The 26,033-nt window shown below is 37.1% G+C and overlaps 1 protein-coding gene and 1 long non-coding RNA gene across 7 annotated transcripts in view; one reads left to right on the forward strand and one right to left on the reverse strand.

The window, feature by feature from the left end:
* The window catches only part of TMEM117 (transmembrane protein 117), a 189,799-nt gene that overhangs the window by 75,263 nt on the left and 88,503 nt on the right, over nucleotides 1-26,033 (forward strand). For all 6 annotated transcript variants that reach the window (XM_064422481.1, XM_064422485.1, XM_064422483.1 and 3 more), the window contains one exon: nucleotides 9,089-9,188. In XM_064422481.1, coding sequence (XP_064278551.1) covers nucleotides 9,089-9,188 — 100 coding nt within the window. The remainder of the gene's footprint in view (nucleotides 1-9,088; nucleotides 9,189-26,033) is intronic.
* LOC135301303 (uncharacterized) lies at nucleotides 47-4,722 on the reverse strand. Its single transcript, XR_010363047.1, has 3 exons — nucleotides 4,044-4,722; nucleotides 2,968-3,157; nucleotides 47-466 (listed from the first exon to the last, which is right to left on the reverse strand). It is a non-coding gene; the product is annotated as an uncharacterized LOC135301303 (long non-coding RNA).

Consider the following 26,033-nt stretch of genomic DNA (forward strand, 5'->3'; position numbering starts at 1 on the left):
TTCCCTCTATATTTGAATGATAATTTTATTTAAAATGTTGAATATTGTAGGGACCAGAAAATAAAACAGTCAGTACAATACAAGACAAAGTTATATCAAGTGTTGGTATCAACCATTGGATGGTTAAGAAGTCACAGCAAAGGTGTTTGCTTTGGCAGCCAAGGAGTGGAAGAACAGGCTGTCTTTGCTGTGTTTTCCATGTGAAACTCTCTGCTGCAATTACATGCCAGCTCCTGTCAAATGACTGGCCCTAGATACAGTTGTTCTTTATATACAGTTTTCAAGTAATACAGTAAAGAAACAATCTCCTCAATTTCATAATTTGTACATTGCTTGAAGTCTAGTTCTTTTCCATCTGCTCTGCAATCTGCTGCTGATAGTACATCATGAGGGAAGCCAACCAAATCCTCAGACCAGCCCCTGAGTTGTCAAGCCTCATTTTCCTTCCATTTCTTCTCAAAGGTACCTGTGAGCGTGGTAAATAATTTTTGTTTAAGAACTCTAGTTTCTATGTCTCTGCCTGATTTTATAGACTGAAGCAAGACTGATATAAACCAGTCACCTTAAACAGATTCAAAGCCAAATATACATAACTGAATCATGGGATCATAGAAAGATTTGGGTTGGAAGGAACCTTATAGACCATCCACTTGCAACCCGTCTATCATGGGCAGAGATGCTGCCCACTAGACCAGCTTGCTCAAAGCCCCACCCAACCTGAAAGATATTTTCTGTTTGCACCTGTAGAACTGTTTGCAGGCTGTAGAAATTTGATAATGTTTTAGAACAAACCATTTGCAGAGAAAGTGCTTCAGAAGGTTCTTATTTAGGGCTCGTTTGTAGCTATATCAGATTGTAGTATCCCTTTTAAAGCTGTGGCTTACAATTATTTTCAGATCCAGCTCAAATTCTCTTCAATTATGATCACTGAGTATCTGTCAGCAGAGATTCTGTGTCAACATTTCTTTGTTCCCTCTGTTCCAATTCATTAACTTATGGCATGCTTTTTGTAGTTTTCCTGGCATTTCATTATTTTAAAATAAAACCCCCCAATTTTTTAAAATCAAATTTTCAGGGAAGTTTAGTAAGTTAAAGAATGATTAATAGGCAAAGTTGCATCATCTGTGAATACTTACACATTTTTATTAAAATTTAGTTAAATATTTTTGTGCTTCTGCTTTCCCAGTTGGACTGCTCTTTACAAGCAGAGTCTATTTGGTGTTTTGTAACAGCTGGAAATTTTCCTACTTTCACCTTTCTGAATAGCAATAATACTGCAGTTACTTGTTTATTCATTGTAATAGTGCATTTAAACTTCTCTGTCATACCTAAAGCTGAAACAGATAGAAAGTACAAACTTTTGCTGAAAGTCACTGAAGTTTTAAAGTTATCAAAACACTTGGTTAAAATGGTGGAGTTCCAGCTATATTATTTTATTTAATTTTGTTTATATTCTGTTGATGGTATGAACAGTTCTCTCTTTTTTTTAAGTGAATAATATTCTTTGTCTTTGAACTTCAATCTGTGTATTTCCCTTCTTAGCCATATTAAAATGTAAAACCAGGCATGGACGTGTGCAAGCCATGGCCCTTTCTGAAGAGTACAGCCAGTGCAGCATTACTCAAATCCATTCTTTCCAGTATCTCACCAAGTTTAAAAACAAAGAATTATTTATTTCTTAAAAAAAGTTTAAACAAATAATTATTTATTTATTTCTTTAAAAAAGTTTCACCACATATTTTTTTCTAAATTACTAATCTAGCTTCATCTTTATAAAAGCATTGCCTGATATATTCTTTAGTTTTTGTTGCTTTTTCAAATACATGAGTACTATTTCCAAATCTGTTATTTTTTCATTTTAGTAGCTGAAATACCTGAAATATTCTGAAATGCCACACACCAAACAAATTATCTGTATTTTAAGATAAGTATGTCTAAAACACTTAACAAGTGCCCAAGGCCACTTGTCTAATTTGTGTCCCTGGGCACCTGTTTTATCTTGTATTTTGGCAATTTTTACTGTAAAACTATTCTGGTATCCTACTATATAGGCACATGGAGTGAATCAAATAGGTCATTTAATGTACCAGCACATAGAACAGTGTTGCAGATTAGTTGCAGAATTTTACTAGCCTGTTAAAAGAAATGCTAAAAAGTGGCATGATTCTCTTAACTTGTCACAGTTCTAACTTGTTCATTATCCACTAAAATAATTCTCAACAAGCAAATATCTTAGCCATGCAGTATCAAACTCTCTCCTGCAGCATCAAACTGTAAGAGGCATGTAAGAGGCAACCCTTTATGTCATTGCTTCAGTAAAAACAACTTATGCAGCAGTCAAAGAGTTGGAATGGAAGCATAAGCAGCTACGTATAAGCTGCAGTGCTGGTGTGAGCGTGTGGAGGGGACAGGTAAGGCTGTGCTTTGTGTGAATGGGTGAGCATTCCTCTGTTCACAGTATAATTAGAAATGTTTCTGCAGCCAATCCTTGGCTGAGTATTGTAGTCTATATTTGAAGAAAAAAACCCAAACTAATGTACTCTGCAACCTTTTTTTTTCTTTCTGACTAAACAGAATATATGCTTTTATGATACACATTGCACATGAATAGCAATACTCCTGAAAAGTTTGTAAATGCTATCTCATGGACATAATGAATTCGAAAAATCAGTTTGTTTAATTTTTTTCTCAGGCACCTTTTATGCTTTTCCCCACACTATCCTGTCCATCATAAGTTCCTTGTAGTACAATTTGTGGGGTTAGTACATAATTTTCATCAGAGCACTTATGTAATGATGAAGAAAGGTGCTCATCTGAGGGAAGAAATCTAGGTTCAATTCCCAACTTGTCTGTTCATTGTCTCCAATTTTATGTGTCATTTAGGGTTTGACAGACACACACAAAAATATAGGTGTACCAAATCCATTGGTACATTTAAACTTGCTGGAAGTATGTGCCAACACTCACCAAAGTTTACTTTTACCAGGGAGGCTGCATTCCTCCCATAGTAGAGGCCCTTAATGCTTTTGAATTGGCAGATCCCTAAGACTTTCCCAGTAGAGATGCAGACTCTCACAGCCTCTGGCAGTATGATTTGCATTTTGCACCTCCTTTAGACGTAAGCTGTTGGCCATTTTCATATATGACATCACCATGCCTAGAAGAAAATAATCTAAATTAATATCCTGCTTTTAATTGCTGTCAGATCCATTGATTGTGGAGACAGCCTAGGAAGACTGGCATCATTAGGCAAAAGTTAATCTGTATGAATATCACCTGATCTCTAAAGAGAAGTCCAGACTCTATTGGACATCAAGTGCGTTATGCTTGGTTTGTTGGAATAAGATCCACAAAAACCCCCACAGGAAACTCCTACAACTAGCAGTAGAAAAAGCTACATTAAGAAAAAAAATTGTTAAAAATCCTGTCCCAATTTGCTGAGGCATCTTAATTTGGACTGTAGTTGTGATGTAATTCAAACACCTATACTGACCAGTGGCATCCATTCGAAAAGTGAAGGAAAAGGAATATTTTTCTTCTATGTGAAAGATGATATTTATAAAAAATATGGAATATACAGCTCAGTTTTACCTCATCTAACAGTCTCCTGCAACACATATTTCTTCTCCTCTTGTGTCATCATTTTTTCATGTTGAGAATGATTGTGAGGTTCAATTCTCTAACTCTGAAGGGCATCAAACCAGTGTCCCCTGGAGTAGGGACTGAATCTCATGTGTACCCTACTACTGAAGTTGCATACCTCTACTACATTAACAGACAGAGTTGAAATTGCTGCATTTTTCAATGAGCCTTGTCTTAAAGGCAGGCTTGCAAAGCTAGAAACTAAATGGCTTGTCCCTCTGGACAGTGAGGAGCTCCTGTGTATCCTAGCAGCAGAACTTCTAATGGCTTGGGAGCTCTACAAGCGAAGTCCCCAGAGTAACTCACACAGCCCTCAGGCCTGTAGAATGATGAGCAGAGTTTTTCAGAACTACAGTTCTGCTGCCTGATTAGAAAAAAGCATGTATAAATATGTTACCAACCAGTGATGCTCAGCTACAGAATTGGTCTGTCAGTCTCAGGTGTTCTGCACTGTGCCATGGATCTGCCTTTCTATAGCCAAGCTGGTTTTGCTTCTCAGATTTTTGTGTCTTGCAGATTAGCCTGCTGATCCTCTTGTGGCTGTTACCTCTTTGATGTCTTGTCAAGCAAAATCCCTGGTTCAGTGCCTCTTAATTCTCTCTGTTCTGGTGTCATAGAAGTTTTGTCTGTATGTCTAAAGCATGCACTGGGAATGGTTAGGGACTGGATGAATCGCTGTTGTGCTCTCTGTGCTGTTTGCTGGTAGCTGTGCATTATGCCATCCTCATTATGATGTGCCAGTTTATAAGACAGCAGATCTTACTGTCTCTGGGCACATTCCAGTTCCCCATGGCTCTGACATTAGAAGAATAGCTTTTCAGCTGAGTGAATTTCTACCAAGTGTCTCATTTGCCATTCTGTCATTTTAGAGTGACAAATACAGATCAGGAACTGTATCTGCAGTCTTTTATCTATGTTTTCAGTTATTCTGACACTCTCTGCCTCTTCTAAATTGACAGTAATGGAAGCTTGTGGTGCCACATCTAAACACATCCTTCTTTTCAGCCTGTGTAAACACCTGTGCTTTCAATTGTTTGCCGGTGTCAAAGCACTTCACTTTGTCAGATGCACCAAGGAAGATGAGTTCCATGTAGATAATCAGCTATTTAAGGGGAAGGCCAAACAATAAAACACCCCAGAAAAGTGCATATCGGACTGCAGAACATGTATAGACTTTTTGTTACTCAACATAAAAGATATCTAGGCCTCCCCTCCTTTTTAAAGAGCATTATCACTCTCTGTGGGTGCAGCTCCTGTTGGCTCTGTACAGAACATGCGCTGTGTTCTGTGTGCCATCCCAGTGCCTTCAGTATTCTAGAGTGTGTAAAGAACCAGCTGAAGCTTAGTTAAGAGACACCAAGGTTGCTAAAATTGCTTTAAAAAGCAACTAAAACCTCCCCAATGTGTCTATGCTCTCATTGCTATCCCTGGACACCCAGGGTTCTGTTCAGATGAGTCTGGGTTGTCAGTTATGTCACAGACCTCACAAGAGATACAGAGATCTTTGGATTAGCATCTGGAGATCAAGTTATGTCACTTCACTGAGAATCACTTAGTCACATAGGTTTAACAATGCCTTTTAATATGTGAACAGGGGTTTTTTTTGACATGCTGGCCATCAAGAAGTAATATAAAGCAAGTAAATCCTTGACCTAATCTGACCAAGCTCCATAGAGAGTTTGACTTCCTGGTTTACCCTTACATTTAAGTGTCTCTATTCAAGCTAAAGCCCATTCCTACATCCTGTGATGGTCAAGAAAACACCAGCTCAGCAGAGTCTCAATCATGACATTTTTTCCAGTGCTTGGAATAGTGTCAATAGCACCATAGTGACTTGTGCATCTTGATCCAATGTAAAATTTAAAACTTCCATTTGCTTTCAGACTTTGCAATTTTAACAGTGTCATCCTTCTTTGAAAAAAGAAGGATATCTTCCTTTGAACAAAATCTCCAGGATAGTGTGGTTGTCTCCCTCTTCATCCCTTTTGTGCACACTGCTGCTAACTCCAGAAAGTGTTCAAATACGTCTTTTTACTGACTCACTGACTCATGATTATTAACATACCTTTTGCATCAACATGGATGTAGACAGTTACTCATGATTTTTTAAATCTGTTTTAGAATTGTGTTTATTAAGTCTCCTTTGTCTTTTCTATCCCTCTCTTTTGTCCTTTTCTGTTAAAATGTTGCTCTACCTTCCTTAGACTTTCACCTGTTGAGAGCAGTTTACCTGGAGCTGTAGCTTCCAGTGTTACTGTGAAAGGCTCCCAAATCCCAGTCACAAATTTGTCCTTTGTGTATAATATTCACAAGTATTGGCTCCTCAGACTTTAATTATTTACACTTATCCTGTCTGTCTCAGAAGAGCTTTTTTGCTCTGGGCTTTGACTGCGGTGTTTTTTCGCTGGGTGTTTCCTTAGGTTGTGCTGCTCATGCAATATGCTGGTGCCTTGCTGCACAGCACACAGATGGTGAGGCAAACAGAAGCCTTTTGACAAGCTATGGAAAATCTGGGCTGGCCATGACAGTTGACTGGAACCCAGCAGACCTTAGTCCTCCTGCAAGGTGCAGACATGGGTCCTAGCCAGGAAGAAGACTAAATAATTAAAGAAAACTACTCTAATCACTAGCTTATTCTAGAAAAATGTAAAATGTGAGGATTTTCCACAACAGAATTAATTTTACTTTTGGTACTGTTATAATATGTATCCTGCTAGTATCATCAGGAAAGCATGGCTTTTTTGAAAATGTCAAGTGTTCTTATTGCTATTTAAACTAAAACCTGAAAATGAAAACTGGAAGGTTTTTTAGGTTTAAGCCTAAAAAAAGGTTTAAACCTAAACCTTTTTTTTAATTATTCATTTTTAACAGCCCCAGATACCCATTTTAAAATAGTAAATTTCTCTTTGTGTTTTGAAGGAAAAACAATAATTGCAGACAGCATAAAAGACAGCATAAAAGAGGTGCAATGCTAACAGTTAATGAAAAAGTGATGTATTTCATTACTATTTCAAATAAGATGACAATGCTAAAAATATTCTTCCTGTTCATAAAAAGTTGTACCTGTATTTTAATCAGTAAATGCACTTAAAACATGCACAGATTATATTCCTATATAAACAGTTTCTTTATAATAATATACTATTTTGACACTAACTGAAGTTTTGTCAATTTGCATATTTAATTCAGGCATTAATTACTTACAGACTGGAATGCACAATTTATACTAGGCTTCTTTGATGTTTTCATATTTTAAATGACAAGAAGAACTTGGGAAGATGTGATGCTTTCAAGGCCTTTCAGTATTTAAATATTGTATCCACTTCATTCAACCTTATTATAAGCCTTCTGATGCTTCTGACATTCATAAAAACAAGTGATTACACTGGGAATTTCAATTTCCATTAAAAAGAATCACTTATGTCTGGGTTGATTTCTCTTCTGCTAGGTAATACCTGTATTCAGGGATCAGTGACCTGTCAGCCTTTTTGGCTGACCCTTCTTGTGCCCAGCAGCCTGCCAGGATGTGTGCCAGGCTGCAGGAATGGCCTGAGTAGCTCATTTTCTGGGGATGTAGTGCAAGTGTTTGCTTATTGTACACCTGTAACCATGTGTAATGCCTGTGAGATTGTACAGTGCAAGTAAGAAAAGGTGAGAACACTGGGGTTTTGTTTGTGTCTGTCACTGATGGAGAAAACTAAGGTATGCTTTGTATTTGAGGGCTTTTCCTTACCAATGACACTTATTGCCATGCCTTCTTTGTGAACAAGACACCTTCTTAAGGAATGCAGGCTTGATTATTTTCTGCCTTCACAGATGCTACAAGAATGGCATGCCCAAGCTACAGGAAAAAAGTAATTCCAAATATTTTCCAGTTCTAAAGCATCTAGGAGAATATATCTGGGAGGGCTGTGCTTGCCTGTTTTCAGTCTTCCTTTGCTTCTGCCGTTGCCCTCTCTTGGAGACAGAACATTGAAGCAGGGAGACTTAAGGCTGACCTGAAGTTCCTGTTCTTGGGTTCTTACATCCTTATTTATAACATGGTGAATTTAGGATATTGATAATCTTTTAACTACATGGAATGCTGTTAAAAATAGTTTGGATTTTTTTTTTTAGCAGAAAATGAGAGCCAGCATTTATATACTATTCAACCAAAAAAAAAAAAAAGATGGCATCTTTTTAGTGACATACCAGCTGAAAGATCATAATACATATAATGAAAATGGCTGTTACACTAGGACATTTTTCATGTGTCATGAAACTGTTCACTGACAATAATATTTCAGCTCTACAACATATTAAATTCTCTCCAAGAAATATACTACGGTCTATGCAAGACCGTGCTAGCAAGACGTTCTGTCTTGATCAGATATTTAGATTTTAACAGAACTGGCCCAGAGAGTGGAATCAGTTTGCACTGATCCAATTGCAGAGGTATGGTCTGTATAACTCCTAGACCTTGCAATATTTGGTATGTAACAATGGTAAGATTTGAAAAATGGAGAGCACAGTGTTCAAGGACACTTTTACATGTAACTGTGTCACTTATGCACACTCCTAAATAGGCATAACAATACATAAAAATGTTTACAAGTGTCTTGAAAACAAAGATATCACTTGTAAAGTTAAATACAATTGCCATTCATATTCATTCATCATTATTAGCTCTTGAGGAGAGTTGCCTCTTCTTGACCACTACAAAAGTCTTTTAGAAAAGGATATCAGTATATTAAAATGTATGTTTTTTTCAGAAAGGTTTTAATCCAGAACAAGTAACTTTACCTTCTTAATTGTTCTTATAGCATCTTGGTGAACTTGAAGTCAAATTACCAAGTGAGGTTGTAAATCCTATCTGTTGCATTATTTAAGCAGAATGGAAATGCTTCTTTTGGATTTAAGTAAAATATATCTGTGAAAATAAATTGTATAAATCTATAAACAGTGACATCTCACTGAAATTTTGCAAAACTTGCTTACACTGATGTGTCAAAAAAAGTGGTTGTATAACTGATGGAGTGAAAAGTCAAGCAGCTCAATTATCTTTTTATACATACCTTAAATATTTTTATTTTTCTTCATGAAGATTTTGCAAAGTCATGGATTTGAAAAATGTTGTAATTCTATTTGTATAAAGGAAAAAGATAAAAAAGCATAAAACATTTTCTACTTCCAGAAGCTTTACATAATCCCAAAGTCTTTGCCAACTGTTATTTTAGCACCTTCAAAAGAGACATGGACTTCAAAATCAGACTCACATTGCATTTCTAATTGAAATCGACCCATATGGGTTCAGTTCTATGTCAAGGCTCAGATCTAGCAGAAAAGTTATTATGAAAGCAATGGCAAATCTCTCACAGATAATCATAAATTTTGTCACTAATGCAAGTTCTTTGCAACTACATTGAGCAAATGTGTGTATCTTATGTTTGTGTTCTTGTTTTCACAGTGCATACATTATAACAGACTTCATGGGCATCAGGAATGAAAATTTTATGAAGGTAGCTGCAGTTGGGACTTGGATGGGAGATTTTGTCACAGCGTGGATGGTAAGAAACATAATTATATTTTAAAAGGAAAGGAATATGTTGCTTTCAAGAGAAAGAGGAGAGGAGAGAAAACTCAATTTCTCTTAACTCAAGCGTTTTAACCCAGAAAAGTAAAAAGGTAACAAATGCATAATGGCAGGTATTCAATTGACAGTCCAGAGGAGTTTCAGTTAAAATGCATCAGGGAGATTTTTTTTTTTCTTTGAGTGGGAGTTTTGCCATTGGCTTCTGCATGGTGGCCACCCTTTGCTATGAAGTAGCATCACAACTTGCTATCCTGTAAAACAGTGAATAACAGCTAAAGATAAATAATTTTAATGAAAAGAAAGAGAGGAAAAATTAAACTGAAAGATGCAGTAGAGAACAATGGAATGAGAGAAGGAAAGCAAGCCATGTACAAGCCAGGATTTGAAGATAGTCTGATGTGACTGATTTGTTTTGATCTAATTTAGGACTTAGAAAAATAAAATTTTCACCTGGATTATACTTGTTACAAAAGCATCTTCTATGTGCAAGCCAAAGATCAGCTTAGTGAAAGAGAACCAGAAAATGACAGCTAATTTTTGGGAACAAAATAAAGCATCGGCACATTTTAATTGTTCAGAAAAAGCATTTCTTAAACACAAAGTGATAAAAAGTGAGTTAAATAGTTTTTTAAGATTAGATTTTTAAGATTTGTGTAGGTAAGATTTTTAGCAATTTGATTTTAATAATGTCTTCTACCCTCCATATTTGGAACCATACTGTACGACAGATAGAAGGGAAAAAAAAGCATCAAGAATTTTTTCAGGATGTTGTTCAGTGTGTGTCTGTGGTTTGTCCAAGACAAACTGTACTCTGTGAAATGGTGGCCATGAAAAGCAAGTGCAGAGGAAATAATTTGTATATGCTTTACAGTAAGGACATCACAGAATTGGTGCCTTGACTAATGTTGACAATTAATGTGGATTCTTCTGAATTGGTAATAAAATTTATGGGTACTTCTGAATACCTTTAGCTTGCTTTTTTCTCATGGGCTTCCACACCTTTATTCTAGTGTCAAAGAAGAGATGATGCATAAACTAAGATGAACTTTGAGAGATCATGTACATCCTACATATATGACTTATGGCTGCAGTGATAGATTAAAGACAAGTTGTTCTACATTAGGATATGTGGGATTTTTTCAGTCCCTCTTTTCTTGTTTTTATGAAAAAAACCCCCCATTTTGTGCAACACTGTATAAAGCATGGAAATGGTTTATTCAAAAGGCATGATCCTGATCATTTTCTGGGTACTCAGAGCACTCCCAGGTCTCTTTGCCAGTGGAGTCACAATTGGATTGTGCCACAGCAGATTCCTGTGGCAGATGGAGTTATCACGGAAGAATGGGGGAGACACTAGGAGAAAATACAGAGGTGGTTTGATTAGATGAGACTGTTCAAATTCATCTGGTTCTATTAGCTTTCAGGAAGAGTAGACAACATGGGATTGGAGGACCAATGTGTTTTAGGACATGCTTTGACTGCATGAGGAGAATTAAGAGGTGTAGTGATTAATGTTTAGGTCTTCAGGGTGAAAGAGGATAGTGATATTGCTTCTGCAATGCAAATCTCTAGGCAAAGTATATCAACCAGGCAGTAGTAATGACAGTGTTCAAGGACAGCTAAGCCTGGGAGCATCAAACAAAACTACTACAATTTCAAGGTCTCTACCTCAATTAGTGAAAGATTGGATGTGAATGTTGGTGCATGGACATGTACATTGGCACAAATCATGTCCCACAGTGTCTAATTTAAGCAATCCATCATATTCTATATGAACAGAAATTGCTGTGTAATTTATATTTGAATTTACTTGAACTTTCTGCTTATAAAGCCCAGCGTGGAATTGATGTCAAAGTAATATGAGTCTTTCTGTGGTATTATATTTTATGAAGTTTCCTCATCCTGCTTTGAAACAGAAAAGAAAAAACAAAACTTCCACACATCTTCCCATTCACAGAAGTTTATATTTTCTAATGTTTTAGAAGTTTTTTTAAAAAATCATCCATCCATACACTCTAAAGCAGAAGATAAATACAGAGATGTAGCCTTCACTGTGTTTGAACCATACTGGAATTAGGATCTTATTCTTTATTTCATTGGAAACTTTGGGAATAAGCAGAAATGAAACAGATGGGATTCCATTTTAAAAATGAGTAATCAATACACAATACTATTACCCCAGGACATTGAGGAGTGGCTTATTAAATCAGGAAAGTGATTGAAGAGGGAAAATATGTTTTGTATCACTGTTTGTTTTGGATTGAAAAGGCAGAAGTAAGACTTTCTTCTCAACACTTCCTAGCTGACTGACTAGTTTGGTGACAGGATCTGACACAATTTCTAATAAAATCAGCAATATTATTTCTATTGTGTGTAATGAGAGTGTGGCCATGCTATGGGTGCACAGAACCTTCTTCTTTGTACCTCTGGACAGGAGTGTCTGCTACTAATAAACATCTTTGCTGAAATCTGTAGTAAGTGTTAGATATTCTGAAGTCTGTGAAGAAGGGAATGGGTTCAGTACACTGACTGTCTCTCTGCACTTTTCACTCTTTGAAGCCATGGAAGTGTATCTTGCAATCTTGTACCTGCTTTGACATGCCCTCCTGCTCCCATAAAAAGTGCATTGTCCTCATGGAGAATGCTTTTGAGGCAGACACAGATTTTTGCACAGTAGGGCACCTTGGAAGAAAGGCTGGATTCCACCCAGACAAACCTATAAACTAGCAATTATAGCTGCCTTCTGGGAGAGTGCAAGCAGGCTGAGGAAGGAGCTGATTTGAGGGCAGAATCTCTGATGATTAGAGTGGCCCCTCTGTGAAGATGAGCTACCTGCTGCAGCTGTATTTTTGTGAGGGACACAGTCCTGAGCATGTGGGGTAAGGCATGCTCAGAGGATAGCTGCAGGAGTGAGTGGGTGGCACTGAAGTGACACAGAGAGCAGAGTAGTGCTGGCTTTCAGACTATCAGAACTGTTGTTCCCTTTTGGTGATGGCTTTTTGGACTCTACAAAGATTTGGCCCTGAGCTGTGAACTACACTTGTACACATGGTGAGCTTTGCTTACCAGCTGCCATTACCATTTGCGTTAAAGACATATTGCTGCCTACAAACTCTACAGACGTGTGAAAGAGGCTAAACAGTAGAAGTTTAGAAGTTTCTTGTACCTTTCTTAGATATTGCTTGCTAGGATTATCAGGAGCTGAAGCAGTTATCTTCAGCCAGTGTCTGGTACTGATCTCTATGAATATACCAGGCTGATCCTCCTGACAAGGGGTCCTATTCCTATTTATGTTCTTTCTGAATGGCAATTTAGTTGAGATTCTCTTTTCCCATGTTAATTGCTAGAGAGAACTGGGAACATTTGAGAAATCATTGAGCAGCAGAGACTGTTATCAGAAACAATTATAAACTCTAGGGACGGTTTAGTATCATATTCATCAAACTAGTGTTTACCGCAGATGTATCAGCATATTCTTTTCAAAAAGAGAAGCCAGGAATTTTCTCATCACTGTGCTTTAGCAGAGCACTTGACACAATGAATGTGAACTGAATCATTGTAGCAATTCCTGACTGTTCTTTTTGACACCTTTGCTTGATTTCAGTTTGACTTCTCCCTTGTGTGGGACGGTGAAGACTTCTGGGACTGTTTCTCTTTCATCATTTTAGCAGATGAATTAGTAGAAAGTTAGGAAGTAGTACTTCCAGCACAGTCTGGATGACAGAGTGAGAGATCACTATTGTTCTGCTAATCCAGTGCTGACCAAGACACATCGTATCCACATGGATGGATGGATGGATGGATGGATGGATGGATGGATGGATGGATGGATGGATGGATGGATAAGGAGGTAGAGACCTTCTGCCTAAGACTGCTTGTCAGGACACAATATTGGGATTTCCAAAGGTTAGTACTGAGTAGTGAATGTACACCTCCCTTTCCTCATTATTGGAACTGGATAATGACTTCCATATGCACAAGTTGCCTGGGCTTCTGTGAAGTCATTTATGGAAAAGAGTCACTTCATTGAGTGACATACTGGAGTATAACTTTTTGTGGACTGCTTCTCCCCTTGATAAAGCTTATCTGATTTTAGGCAAGAAGGATTTTTTGTTTTCTGAGATTTTCTGCATTAGCTGTAAAAGCTCCAGTTTTTCAGCCTCATAATTCCAGGGGAAAACCTCACACCATTTTGTGTTCTGACTTTGTGAAAGAAATAGATTTTGTCCATGTTGTTTGTTTTTTTTTTTTCATTCACATTCCTCTGTTAAACATTTTTGTCTTCATCCTCTGGTGAAGAAACTTTCTGTATTTTTGCATTTTATGTAATTAACATGGGCAGTCTTACCTGGGCAGTCCCAATGTAACCAGTAGAGGGGCCAGTGGCTGGTTTGTAAAGAACACTCTGAAAGGCTGAAGCCTTCCTTGGGATTCTTAATCCTCTGAACATCAATAGTTGACAGGTTTAAGTTCATCGTTAATGCCGTGCAAGGACACAGTAAATCTGTAGAGTCCTTAACCAGAATGTTTTTCTGTCACATGTACGTTATTAAATCTCAGGCTACAACTGTTTAAAAGCTCTGTTCCTCCACCTGGTCAGACCAAAAATCCACCCAGACTACTATCCTACCTCAAACTGTGACTATAAGCAGAAAACAACCAGGAGAGTAAGAACAAGCCAACAGTATGTGGTAGGGTCCTCTACTGAAATGCTTGCAATTTTGTGTACATAATGTCTCTTGATTTTAGAACTGTTTTGCTCTTTTTGCAACACTTTGCATTCAACTATGAAGAATTTAATCTGCCAATTTATTGCCTAGGGACTTTCTTCCATAAGCACCTTTCCTAATTCTTCACATACAGCAAGCCATCATCCTTTTCACTGTGCAAAATTTAATATCATTATAAAGCTTTCTCACCTCACTGCTCATCCATTTTTCGAGGTTGCTTAGGAATATGACGAATAACTGCATGCCCTGCAAAAATCCCTGTGGAAGTCTGGTAATGACCTCACTCCATTGCTAGAGCTGTCTGGCTAACCTACTTACCTTCTGTTCCCTGTCTTTTAATCAGTTATTTATCAACATAAAGACCTTCCCTAAAGCTCTGAGTGTTGAGTTTCCATAGAAGCCTGTGACGAGAAATTTTTCAAAAGCCTACTATAAAATTCAGCTTTGCCTATTTCAAACACATCTCTTTTATCCATGAGTTTTGTTGACCTCATTCAGTAATTCTGTTCTGAAATATCTCCATTCCCATTGTTTACAGAGCCAGGCACTTAGCACTTCTGCAGCCTCAGATATTCCCTCTGCCATTAAAGAGGTATTCTAGCAATGTTGGCTGGCTCTGAAAATGCTGTCTGCAGGAAAGACAAAGTCACAGCTCAGGAGCTGTGAATGTGTGAAAGAGTATGGAGCCATCTTCATCTGCCTTATCAGTGAAAGACAGTGAGCTTATTTCGTCATGTTCATCTTACCTCATCAATACTTTTTTCTTTCCTTTTTCCTCAATACATCTTTGTTTTATGGCCTGGGCATTATTTTGCAGGTGAAAAAAAATTAAGCTTTGAGTATTTTGTTTTGTATGTTCTTTCATATAAAAGAATGTTCAACAGGGCCTGAGCATGGATGTTGCTGTTATGTCGAAGACAGAAATGTCACTGCCTGTGGTAAGACCTATATTCTGAGTATGGGCTTGGATTCCATGTTCAGAGAGCACCAACCATAGATACATAACCTCTCTTTCCTGAAATCTTATGTAGTCTATGGATTTCTTTGGCTGAACAGGGAGGCTCTTAAGAAGTTTTTGATATTTTCATGATTAGATAGAATTGTTGAATCATAGTTTTGAGCACAGTGACATGTGTCTTCTAAAGTAATTTTTTGAATCTGAGCCCCTCTTGGTAGTCTTGCTAAGAAACACCTTTTTTTCAATTCCCTGATGCGCAGATGGCAGACACAATTTGTATTTGAGGATAGAAATGCTCAACTGCCCCAAATATTTTCTCACTTGGCACTTCATTTTGACTTTGTAAATGATGTTATGGTGTTTCTTTATAAAATACAAGCATAATGATCTAATACACTGTACAGTGTAGGGTGAAGTAATGCAGTTCATGCATTACATGTCAGTAAACCCATCATTTGATGTTATTGTCTGGTAGATACCTGGCACCTGTAGAATACTCTTTGTGTACTTTCTTCTTTACTAATTTTTGTGATAAGAATAGATGCTTACTTATTGCCATTAAAACATTTTTAATGGCTTGCAATCTCTTGGCAAGAGTTTTAAAAGTATTTGGAGATATTTGCTTTTGACTGTTGCCTCTGTGATCATGACAAACAACATTTATTTGTAGAGTGGGATAGCAAGCTATTCAATGATTTCAAAGTGCTTTCCTTGTGTCCATTAAGAGAGAATATTATTCTTGTCCTCTTTTGCTGAGATGTAACTATCTATGTCAACATCCTAGAGTAATGAAGAGGTCGTTACCACTCTGCAGAAACAAGATTAATTTACCTCTTTATTTTATTTAATCTCAAAATACATATGTGTTGCTACGGTATGTTCACACAATGTGAGCAACATTGATGCTGGAAGTACTATCATATTGATGAAAATAGCAGACACACTAAATTATTGCAGTGAAAATATATAGAAAATAAAATAATAATGTGACTAAAAAGTGAAGTTTACTTTAATATAGGGAAGGACACCAGAATAAAGTCTATGCTGAAAGAAAACATAACATTGTCATTAAAAATAATAAAGTTTCCAGGATTTTGTACTTAACTTTTAGACTAGAATAATAGCCAAAAATTTTAACTCTTAAACTTACATTATTCTTGAAAAATAATTCTTCTATCCAGGAGATTCTGTTTAGCAAAGAATAGTGCATAGATTTATTTCCAAGCAATGAATAATCCATTTTAATGCACATTACAAGGAAGTTTGAAGAGTCGGGAGTCTTGAATGACTGGCACATTTTTTAACTCAGGCCTCTGTCATGATTTGGGCATGACAATTTAGATTATGATCAGTGTCAATCTTCTTGATTGTTTCTATTCCACTGGTATATCAAATGACAAAATAAAACTGTAATTGAATTTGCAGCAGCATCTGAAGTGCGGTACAGCTAACAACTCTGCTGTTCTCCAGTAGCGGAAATGAAATTGAACTATGAAACATGAACTGGAAGGAGCAAAATGGATGACACCTGTTCCTAAACTCACTTGCCAGGGTTGCACAGAAATGTGACTAATAACATTATTAGTGGCAATATGTTTCTTTCCATTCAGAGAAGCATACAAAAGCCAGTTGCCCTTCTTGTTCACCTGTCTATCTTGTTTTGGTTTTCATTTCGTTTCTTGAGAGCCAGTCCAGTTGCAGAAACATTTTATAACTATCTCCAGGTGATAACCACAAGTAAATTCATCAGCGCAATGACAGTCCAAATATATCCAGTCATATGAGAGCTGCTAATTTTGGTTTATTTCCACTTTACCACTTTCTGGGGCATGAATGTGCTCATATCCTGCTCTGCTTCCTGACTGCCACTTAGTTATATAAGGTGGAGTGTGCCTGGTGTCATCTGAGTTCATCCAATCATCCCATCAAGTCAGATTGCACTATTATTTATTCATTGATTGATGGTGCTGCCATCTGTTCATATGCTCTAGATTATAATTATCTGCCTTTTCAAGCTTGATCTTTTTTTGTATTCCCCTGTTACTTTGTTATTTCAGTCCTGACCAGGCATTGCCAGAGGTGTTACTTCATCCCTGTCTATTTCCCAGCCAGTAAGTCCCTTCAGCTCATTGTTACAGCAGTTGCCTTTGTTGATAACCATTTTCTGGGCTCTAAAACATGTGTTTAGTATATCTAGAAGTAAAAGACTCAGGATTTTTTTTTGAAGAAGGCCACAGCCAGCTGTACCTCAGAGCTCAAGAGTAAGTAATGTAAACCCCAAAGTCAGGCCCCAAAATATCTCCTAGTGTTCTCCAAAGCAGCTACCAACATCTTCCAATTACAAGCAAACGTAGTAGGAGTTCTTTCAAATAGGTGTGACATTTCCCCAACTATCTTTTTTTAAATTTCAATGCTTATGAGCTCATACATATCTTTTTGTGACCTCGTGCACACTATTCTTGCAGTCTGAATCCCATCTAAAAATACAGGAAGGGTCATATCAAATATTCATAAGGGAATTTCTGTTTTCCAAATATCGTAGAAGTCAAAAGACAAGCTGTAAGGAGAAGATATGTCTTCCTGCAACTCAAATCCTGTCTGATTGATTTGTTTTGTAGCTTCAAGCAGCCATACTGCTATAAATGAGACTGGGGGTCCTCTATTTTCTCTTCCTTGTTGTCATACTCTCCTTTGCTCTTTTTCACGTGGAATGTTATTTACTTCTTGATGGTATTTATGTAGCACATCTTGAAATATCCTGGTTACATGCATTTAGAAACTGAAGTCAGAGCAGCATATAAATTAAAGCAATTCTGCATTCTGACATGATGTACTCCTTAGAAATGGTGTGAATGAGTGGGTGTCAGAAGTGCTGGAGAAGTGGGACTCTAGAAATAACATGTTCTTACTGAAGATCTTTGAGAACAGATGGCAAATGTGTAAGCTGTTGGAGTCTCTAAGATGGACACTTCCTCTCTGGAACAGTCTGGTTCTGGATGAGATTGCAGCACAAACCTTTTTCACTGAGTGGGGGAAGAAAATAATTTTCTTTCTGAAACTGAAAATTAAACAATTGCCTCAATATATTGGCTAAGATGTGCAATCAGGAGCTCTATGATAAAATGGGGAGAGATGGTTTAAAAAGTATTATGAAAGGAGTATTGGACCGACCATGCACATTCAACTGAAGATCTTTACTGGATTAAATATATGGTGAAGTAAGACCTTCTGTATCCACAGGGAGAGATTAGCAGCAGATGGCAGTGGTACACAGCAATACATTTTATTAATTCTGAATTCCTTCAGGATCTGTGGGATGAATTATTAGACACTGTACACAGTGTACAAGGGAAAAAAGAAAAGAAGGATGTTTTATTATGGAAAAAAATATATCACAGCACTCTCGTCTAAAATAATATTGAGAATGTTGTATATTATCCATTCTTCTCTAGGTGGAGGAGCAGGGTTAAAACTGGTAAATTAAGAAAGACACTATTTCTGGTCTTAAATTGCATAATTTTAATAGGTGGGTGTTCAGCTGAGAAACTTTATCTCTGATGCTGTTTTGTAGAGAAAATGTATTTAGAAGATATCCAAAAAGTAATGGCCTAATCACTCAAGTTACCAGAATATCACTCATTTTGTGTTGCATTATGCCTAAAAATGAAAGATTATTGTCACAGCAGCTACAGTACCTTAAATTGTATTCCATGTTATCATAGGTCAACTCAACTCACAATATATCAGCACAGCAATTAAACAAGTGCTTGAGCAAATATACAGAATTAAGTTTCCTGTGCAGTACTGCATAATATATGAATTATGGTGTGTATGAATTATAATATGGTGTGAGAATTCTTCTCTTAACAACCCTGCTGTAAGCCTTAAATTGAATTGACCAAGGAAACCTGAATCGTAAGTGAAATCACTAGCTCTGTCTTCCATGTATGGAGAAATCTTAGAAACTGTCAAACTTAGGCTTATGATACTCTAGCCAAAGATAATTTTTTTGATATCATACTTGTGATTGTGCTCAAGAAAGAATGAAAATTCAGTATATTTAAACCCAGTTTTTACAGAAATAATCACATAGGTTGGCTTCCAAAAGCTCTTTGCTGTCAAAACCCAAGTCTAACTTGGGTGCAATTCTGCTGATTGTATCAGACTTAAAATATACAATTGCTTCCTAAAAACTGAGACATTAAAAAGTTTCAATGGATATGAATTAAAATTCATTGTAAAAGTTCATTTAATAGAAAGCACTCAGTACAATGAGTCTAATCTCTTTTTGGTCTCTTCTTATTTTTATTTTACATTACTTGAAGTGGGAACTTGAAGTACTTTTTTAATGGATAGAGAGATTGTCGAGTTTCACTTAAACTTTTCTAAGTACTTTTAAAACCTCCATTAAAAAGCTATTTTTGTAATTTCTTACAGTACTAAGCTTCTCCAAATCACAAAAGAAATCATTGCCTCCTACACTGGCAGTAATAAAAAAGGTTTTGCATTTTGCAGACACTAGGGATTGATCTTTATAGCAACTCATGGAGATACGTATGCTAATATGCCCCTGTTTTACAATAGAGAGCTGAAACAAAGGAAAAGGGACAAGAAAAAAGGGAATTGGTGATGGAGCTGAGACAAGACCCTGCTCTCAGTTTTGTATTCATCCTATCCCTACTCTCCTCAAATCTTTAAGGGAAATTATTCTCTCTACCCACTTTGATGGCAGCATTCTAAGAGGTATCTGCCTCTGCAAAGATGCTGAATAATTTCGTCTATGGAAAATTGCAATGGAATGTATGTGCACTGGAGATACTTCCAAGTGGTGAATACGCCTGGACTGTGCTCCCTTTTGCTCTGGCTTCAGCTGTGTGTGAACCCAGAGTACATGGTTTTTTCTATGATGGTTTGTTCTGGGCTCATTTCTGGCCTGTCTTCTCTTCTGCTTTGTATTTCTTTTATAACTTGCATATATAGCTTGTATAACTGTACCAAAGGGATGAAGCTCATACTAATGTGTAGCTGCAGAGAATCAAGGCACTTATTCCCTTTCTCTGGACCTGAAGAGGTTCTTTGCTTAAATTTTTTTGGCTCATCATATGACGACACAAAATTAGTTTTACCACCCAATACCCTAATTTTATTGTAAAGAAACAATCTAAGTAGAGTTATTAGACAACATAATCTACTTCATTATGGACAGAATCCTGTCAGGAGCATTATCAGAATGATGACAAATCATGTAGGTGTGATTACATTGGTGTAGCACTTGCAAAGGTCCAGCACTAGTGCAAGGCACAGCTCAAGTTGCAGCACCTCAGTCTTGTATTAGGCAGGACCATAATTTTCAGACTGCAGACATATTTTGCATGTACTTCCTTTTATATCTCATATACCTCCAGAATATCCATGGCAGATGAGAAACAGGCTTTATACCTGTATGGCTTTACACTGTGCTTTACTTGGGTCAACACCTGACCCAGAGAATGAAGGTAGGATTTGTGTAACAAAGTAGTAATTTGGTCTCAGAATTGGTAAGATTTACATTTGGACAGCTACAGATTTTGATATTTTATTCTGAGCTAATTTTCTGGGTTATCTTAGTAATCAACAAAGAGAAAAAGTCCTGCTTAGTCATTGGACTATATTTGATGTCTAAAATGATGCAAATAATTCATATTGTAAAGCCCCTTATATCTGTCCACTGATAAAAGGAATTATAAGGTGACTCAGAGTTAGATATTTACATTCATGGTATTGAGGTTTTGTGTCCTGGGCAAACCCAGGACACTATATAGGAGATATAGAAATGCCAGAAGTTGTCCCACAAAGCAGAAGAGTTAAAACATGTAATGGTTTACTGTTAAGCATCCCTTGGGAATTAAGGAAGGTAAAGGAATACTTACAGAGTGTCAAGGATTTCCTAATGAAACATTAAAAGAATTCACATAAAGTCAGAGGTTCATGCAGCAGTGAGTAAATTAAACCATAACACAAATAAGTCAGCAGGAATCCGCATGCAACAGCAGTGTGAAATCAAAGATTGTAGGGACAGTAATAAGTACGTCAGTGTATCCTCCAGAACTTTAAATTTTGCCTTTAAGCTAGGAAAATTGCTAAGAAGAAATGTTATTTAAGTTATCTAAATTTCAGGACATATTTCAAAGGATATTGGGCATTAATAGATGAAATTATTTGTGCGTGCATGTGTTCCTGAAAGAGCCTTTCTTGTGTTCTGTTGTTACTGATACAAAACAGCCTTAATCTTTATAAGGCAATTGAAGGCAAGCATTTATGACCAAGCTGATCTGTGGCCACAGAAAGCTTTGGTTTATTGATTTCCCCTGAATTTCCTGTCCTGTGGTGATTTCCATGTACGTTGTCATTGGTGTGACCGAAGCCAGACTGGGCCAGTATCATTTACTAAGTTTGTTCATACTTTGCTAACCTACTATTTTTATTGATTGAACCTATTTACAAGGTTATCTTATGCTAGTTGGTAGATGAAGGACTATTAAATGAGTTGAGGTAGCATGAAGGGCCTGAATCAGCCACATGATGCTCAAAGCCAGATACTTGGGAATGATTTCAGAAGAGATGCCAACACCGGCTGACTATTCCTCTGTGAGGTTGTATCTCTGGCTTCTTGTCTGGCCAACTCTACACCTTCTTTCTCCCTTGGAAATGAATAGAGATTTGGAGCTGAAAATATGGTGTAGTGAGACCTCCAAGCCATTCTAACATTACATGGTGTTGCCCTGTTGGGTTATTGAAGACTGTCTAGCATCACTGGAATAAAACCTTGTATTGCAAAAATAAAATCTAAATTACGAACAAGTATTACAAAAATCCAGTTACTGGACAAAAAGGGGTAATAAGGAAGGTATTGAGAATTTAGCTGTAATGCGGGGTTTGTATTAAAAGCTCTGAAATCTGACCTCTGAATGATGCTGTCTCTAATTATTACCCCAGAAATCAGTTTTTTCCTCTTAAGTTTCCTTTTTTTTTAAAACTCATTGCTTGTCATTCGTTTCAAATTGTAGATTTGAAAAAGGATTGTCTTTTTCTATTCTTATTTCTGTGTGTCAGTATTCTGTGATATTCTGAGTGGTTCCCAAATATCTTTTATTTCTGGTTCTGCCTGTCTCTCTTCCTGCTCTCATCCTTTCTGTGCACCACACAATATCTTAAACTCCTCATATTTCCTTCTGTCTTTGTCATTTGTTCATTCTGAATCTCTTGCCCAGTATTTTTACATTGAACAGCTTCTCAATACACATTACACTTCAGTTCTTCCACAAGGAATTACAATTCTGACCACTTAATTAACGATGATTTAATCGATCTATTAATTCATTGTACTTCTGTCTTCTGTGTTTCATTTTTTAACACCTCTGTGATGTAAAAAAGATACTGAATGGTTTTCACTGATTCTTTGTGTGGGGTTTTTGCAAACTGTACTATGCTAACGCTATGCTGCAATAATAAACATTTGTACTGATTGAATTTTTTAGCATTAACACAATTGCTTCACTCTCCTCGTGTATTATGGGCAATGCACTGAGTCCTGCACACTCCCCCATGCCAGCTGTGCTCTTGTTGCAATAATAAACATGATGAGCAGTCTGTTTTGATGCTCAGAGGGGACAGTGTACAAGCTTACAGCTCTCACTGGCACCAAGGACTGTCCTTGCTGTGCAGTACTGATGTGTATTTTCTGATATCTACATGCTCCTCCTCAGTCCAGGAGAGACCTCTCATTCAAATGGGTCAATATTATGGAAGGTTGAATCCTTTTTGCTGACGTTTTAATCAGTGCCCCACCAGACTATACAACAGAAATTAAAATTAGGAGATTTATGGGAATACAGTAAGGGCATGACCACAGCAACCTGCTAGCCAGTTCTAATGGCTATACTTTAATAACACTGTTAAAGGAAATTGCAGGAGACTGTGTAGGCTGAATTAACCGTGGCTGTAACTTTTGCCTGTACAGAATTGCATGAGGCGGGCCTTGGTGAATTTGGTCCTTTCTCTGTGGTTAAACTACATCTTTACACCTGCTCTTAGTAATGAAACACAGATGCTGGTGACACACATTCACTGCAACATGGTAATGTAGGACAGACTTCTCAGAGAAAACTCAGATTGGCTTCAGAAATTTTGATTCATTAAATAAAATTAATTGCTAAAATCATAATGCATTTCAGAATAAGGTGTACAATTGCAGCAAATGATCAGTTCATTTTTGGAAGAGGAGTAGATTGAATAGCTTGTATTTAAATAAAAATAAATTCTAAAACTTATTAGCAGCACAGGAAAATGTACTCACTTCACTGCATTAACTTGTGGACAGTTCATTGATGAACATCACCAGGCAGCAAAACATGTCAACATTACAGAAACACTCAGTGTGCCACCCATGCAGCTGTAGCTTGTGAACCTCTGTGCAAAGTGTCTTAACGATCAGCATTAATACTGATAAAGTCAGAAAAACCATTTTATTACTGATGACCTTAGAGCCAAGGTATTTTTAAAAGAAAAGTCTGATTCCACCTGCACTTTTTTAACCATTTAACTGCACCCTAATCAAAACTATTTTGACAATGTGAGAATGATCATCCCACAACCCTTACAGCAGTATTTGTGTAAAAAGTACTGTACAGATCAAGCCCACAAACCAGTAAATTTGGAGGAGCCCTTTAAAAGTTTTAAGGGAGCTCCCACTCCTTGTGCTGTAGCACTAGTAGCTGCTGCTATGGTTTCAGTTCACTTAAAAACATTGAATCCAGCCCCCAGCATCATTGAATGAGGTCACTTGAGAGAAAAATTGAATTATGCATTGTGTTTTTAAAATTTTTTGAACTTCAAATGTTGAAGAGCTCACAGTCTATTCTACACAGTATACTGAATGACTTCAGAGAGCAGTGTTGATTTTGTTCTTGGGGTTCTGCTGCTGTCCATAAAGCATTTAGGCAGTGTCTTTGTAGTGTATGATGTCAGAAACGTAATCCCTTGAGTGAGTGATATACATTTGTATTCATGCCAGGTCATCTTATTACCCTGAGGTTTTTACTCAGTCCAGTTGCTTCCACCAGCTGACACATCTTTGAACTCTGTGCAGCACTTTTTCTTCAGTAACACCCATATCTCAGTTAAGGATAAAGTCCCAGCACTGAAGTGTGACATCGTGATAGTATGAAAAGAGTGTTAAAAGTTCAGTCTCATTCCTTCTGATCCTAATAACTGTTCATGACAGACTGTGCTATTTTTCTTTTAGATGCTGAAAACACTTGTTAAAGTGAGTTAAATTATCTGAGACTGAATGTTCTTTTCCTTTTACAAAAATATTCAAGAGGATATTTTTCTGTCCATCTGAAGCTGTGCACTGTTTAAAACACAGCGCTTCTAAGTGGGCTGCTTTGAATTTCCTATCACTGTTGAGTTCCCCAAAGTAAAAGTAAAAGTACTTTATGGGAGAAGGAGAGAGAAGTGTCATTACTGGTGGTAAGAATCATTGTCCTTCTAGGGAAAGAAGTTAAATTTTAATTACCAGTAACTCTAATCCAGTGAGCAGGAAATTGGGAAGAATGACTTGAAACTCACTTTTCAGTAATTTTTGTTGGCCTCAATAGAGGATACATTTGAGACAGAGTAGGTAGGCAGTTTTCTATCCTTTTTTCCTAGTCTAAGAACCACAAAATAAGAGCAGTTATTAAAGTATTACACCTCTCACTATGTGTGTCTCTTTTGTATTTACCTCTGGCAAATATTGTACACTGAACACTGGTATCCAATCCATCTACCCATCTTGTACTTTGGTAGGGAAGAAACTTACTTGTGGGAGGTCTGAGGATTTTGGCTGGTGAGATTTAGTAATTTCCCTCTTTTCCTAATGGTAGCACTCTCACCAAGATTTAGCTTCTGTAAAGTTAGTTCTTCTGCATTGCTGAGCTTCTTCCCTTGGCTGACAGCTTCATTGTTCCAAGGGAGCAGAGCTGTCAGAAAAGGTCATCACTGCAGAGGGGATGGAAATCTCTCAAGTACCTAAGGCCAGTCCCACAGAGAGTTTTGAGGACCACAGAAATAACCTGCACCTGGACTCTGAAATCGTGAGGGAGCTTGTGCAGAGACCAGTGTGCCAGAATGATGCATTCACAGTGGCTTGTGTTGCTAAGCAGACTAGCAGCTGCTTTTGTAGCAGTGGGAGTTCTTTTCACAGTATGTATTTTTCAGTCTTGGATACTATGAGATGCAGTAATCAATCTGGAGGTCATACATTTGTGGATCCCTGCTGCCAAGTCTCTGTCAGATTGATTCTGAAGAGAAGTATATTTTTCAGTACTTCATTCAACAATAAGTTGATGTTTAGTAAGGTGGCAGATTTTCTTCATTTCTTCATGGTGTTTGTTGGGAGTGAAGAGGAAGAAGTAGTAGTTTGACAGGATTTAAGAGTAGTTCTTGTATTCCATCTATCCCATACATCTTCAGAATACTCAGTTTCCATGGGTACAGCATGAGGTTTATGGGTTCCCCACTTTGCTCATAGGATGGCAGCTGTTGACTAGATGATTAAGAATTTCCTGTTAAGAACTGCAGTTCAAATTTATCTCTGTATTCATGTCTGTGTAACTAAGGAACAACAGCCTGTCTGTAATCTGAATGTTCTCTGTGCTACTCAGTGTTTTCTTTATCTTTTAATTTGCTTGAAAATAACAACTAATCAGTATTTATATTAAAGTATTTGGTGCTTTAAGAAAAAAACCATGTGTATCCTTTTTTAAATAAAAAGAGGAGATTCAAAAGCATGTCTGACAGCTAGACTAACTACTCTATGCAAGCAGTTTTCATGTCATACTCTTGAAATATTTTTACACAGAGCTGTTAACAAGACCTTGAAGAATTATTCAAAATCATGCTTCTGCAGAGAATGTATTGCCACACATAGATACTGAATAAAAGGAAGAAAACACATTACTATCACCTCTGGCATTACTGTGGGATTCTATGGATGTTCCTGCACTGGCTTCTGTCGGTAACAATAGGCAAATCACTTATTTTCAAGTATTTTTGCACCTTACTGATTTTGTAGACAGCCTACCAACCCTTCACTCATCATAAATGTTAA

The sequence above is a fragment of the Passer domesticus genome, chromosome 5 (genome assembly GCF_036417665.1).
Source record: "Passer domesticus isolate bPasDom1 chromosome 5, bPasDom1.hap1, whole genome shotgun sequence".
Classification (NCBI taxonomy): domain Eukaryota; kingdom Metazoa; phylum Chordata; class Aves; order Passeriformes; family Passeridae; genus Passer; species Passer domesticus.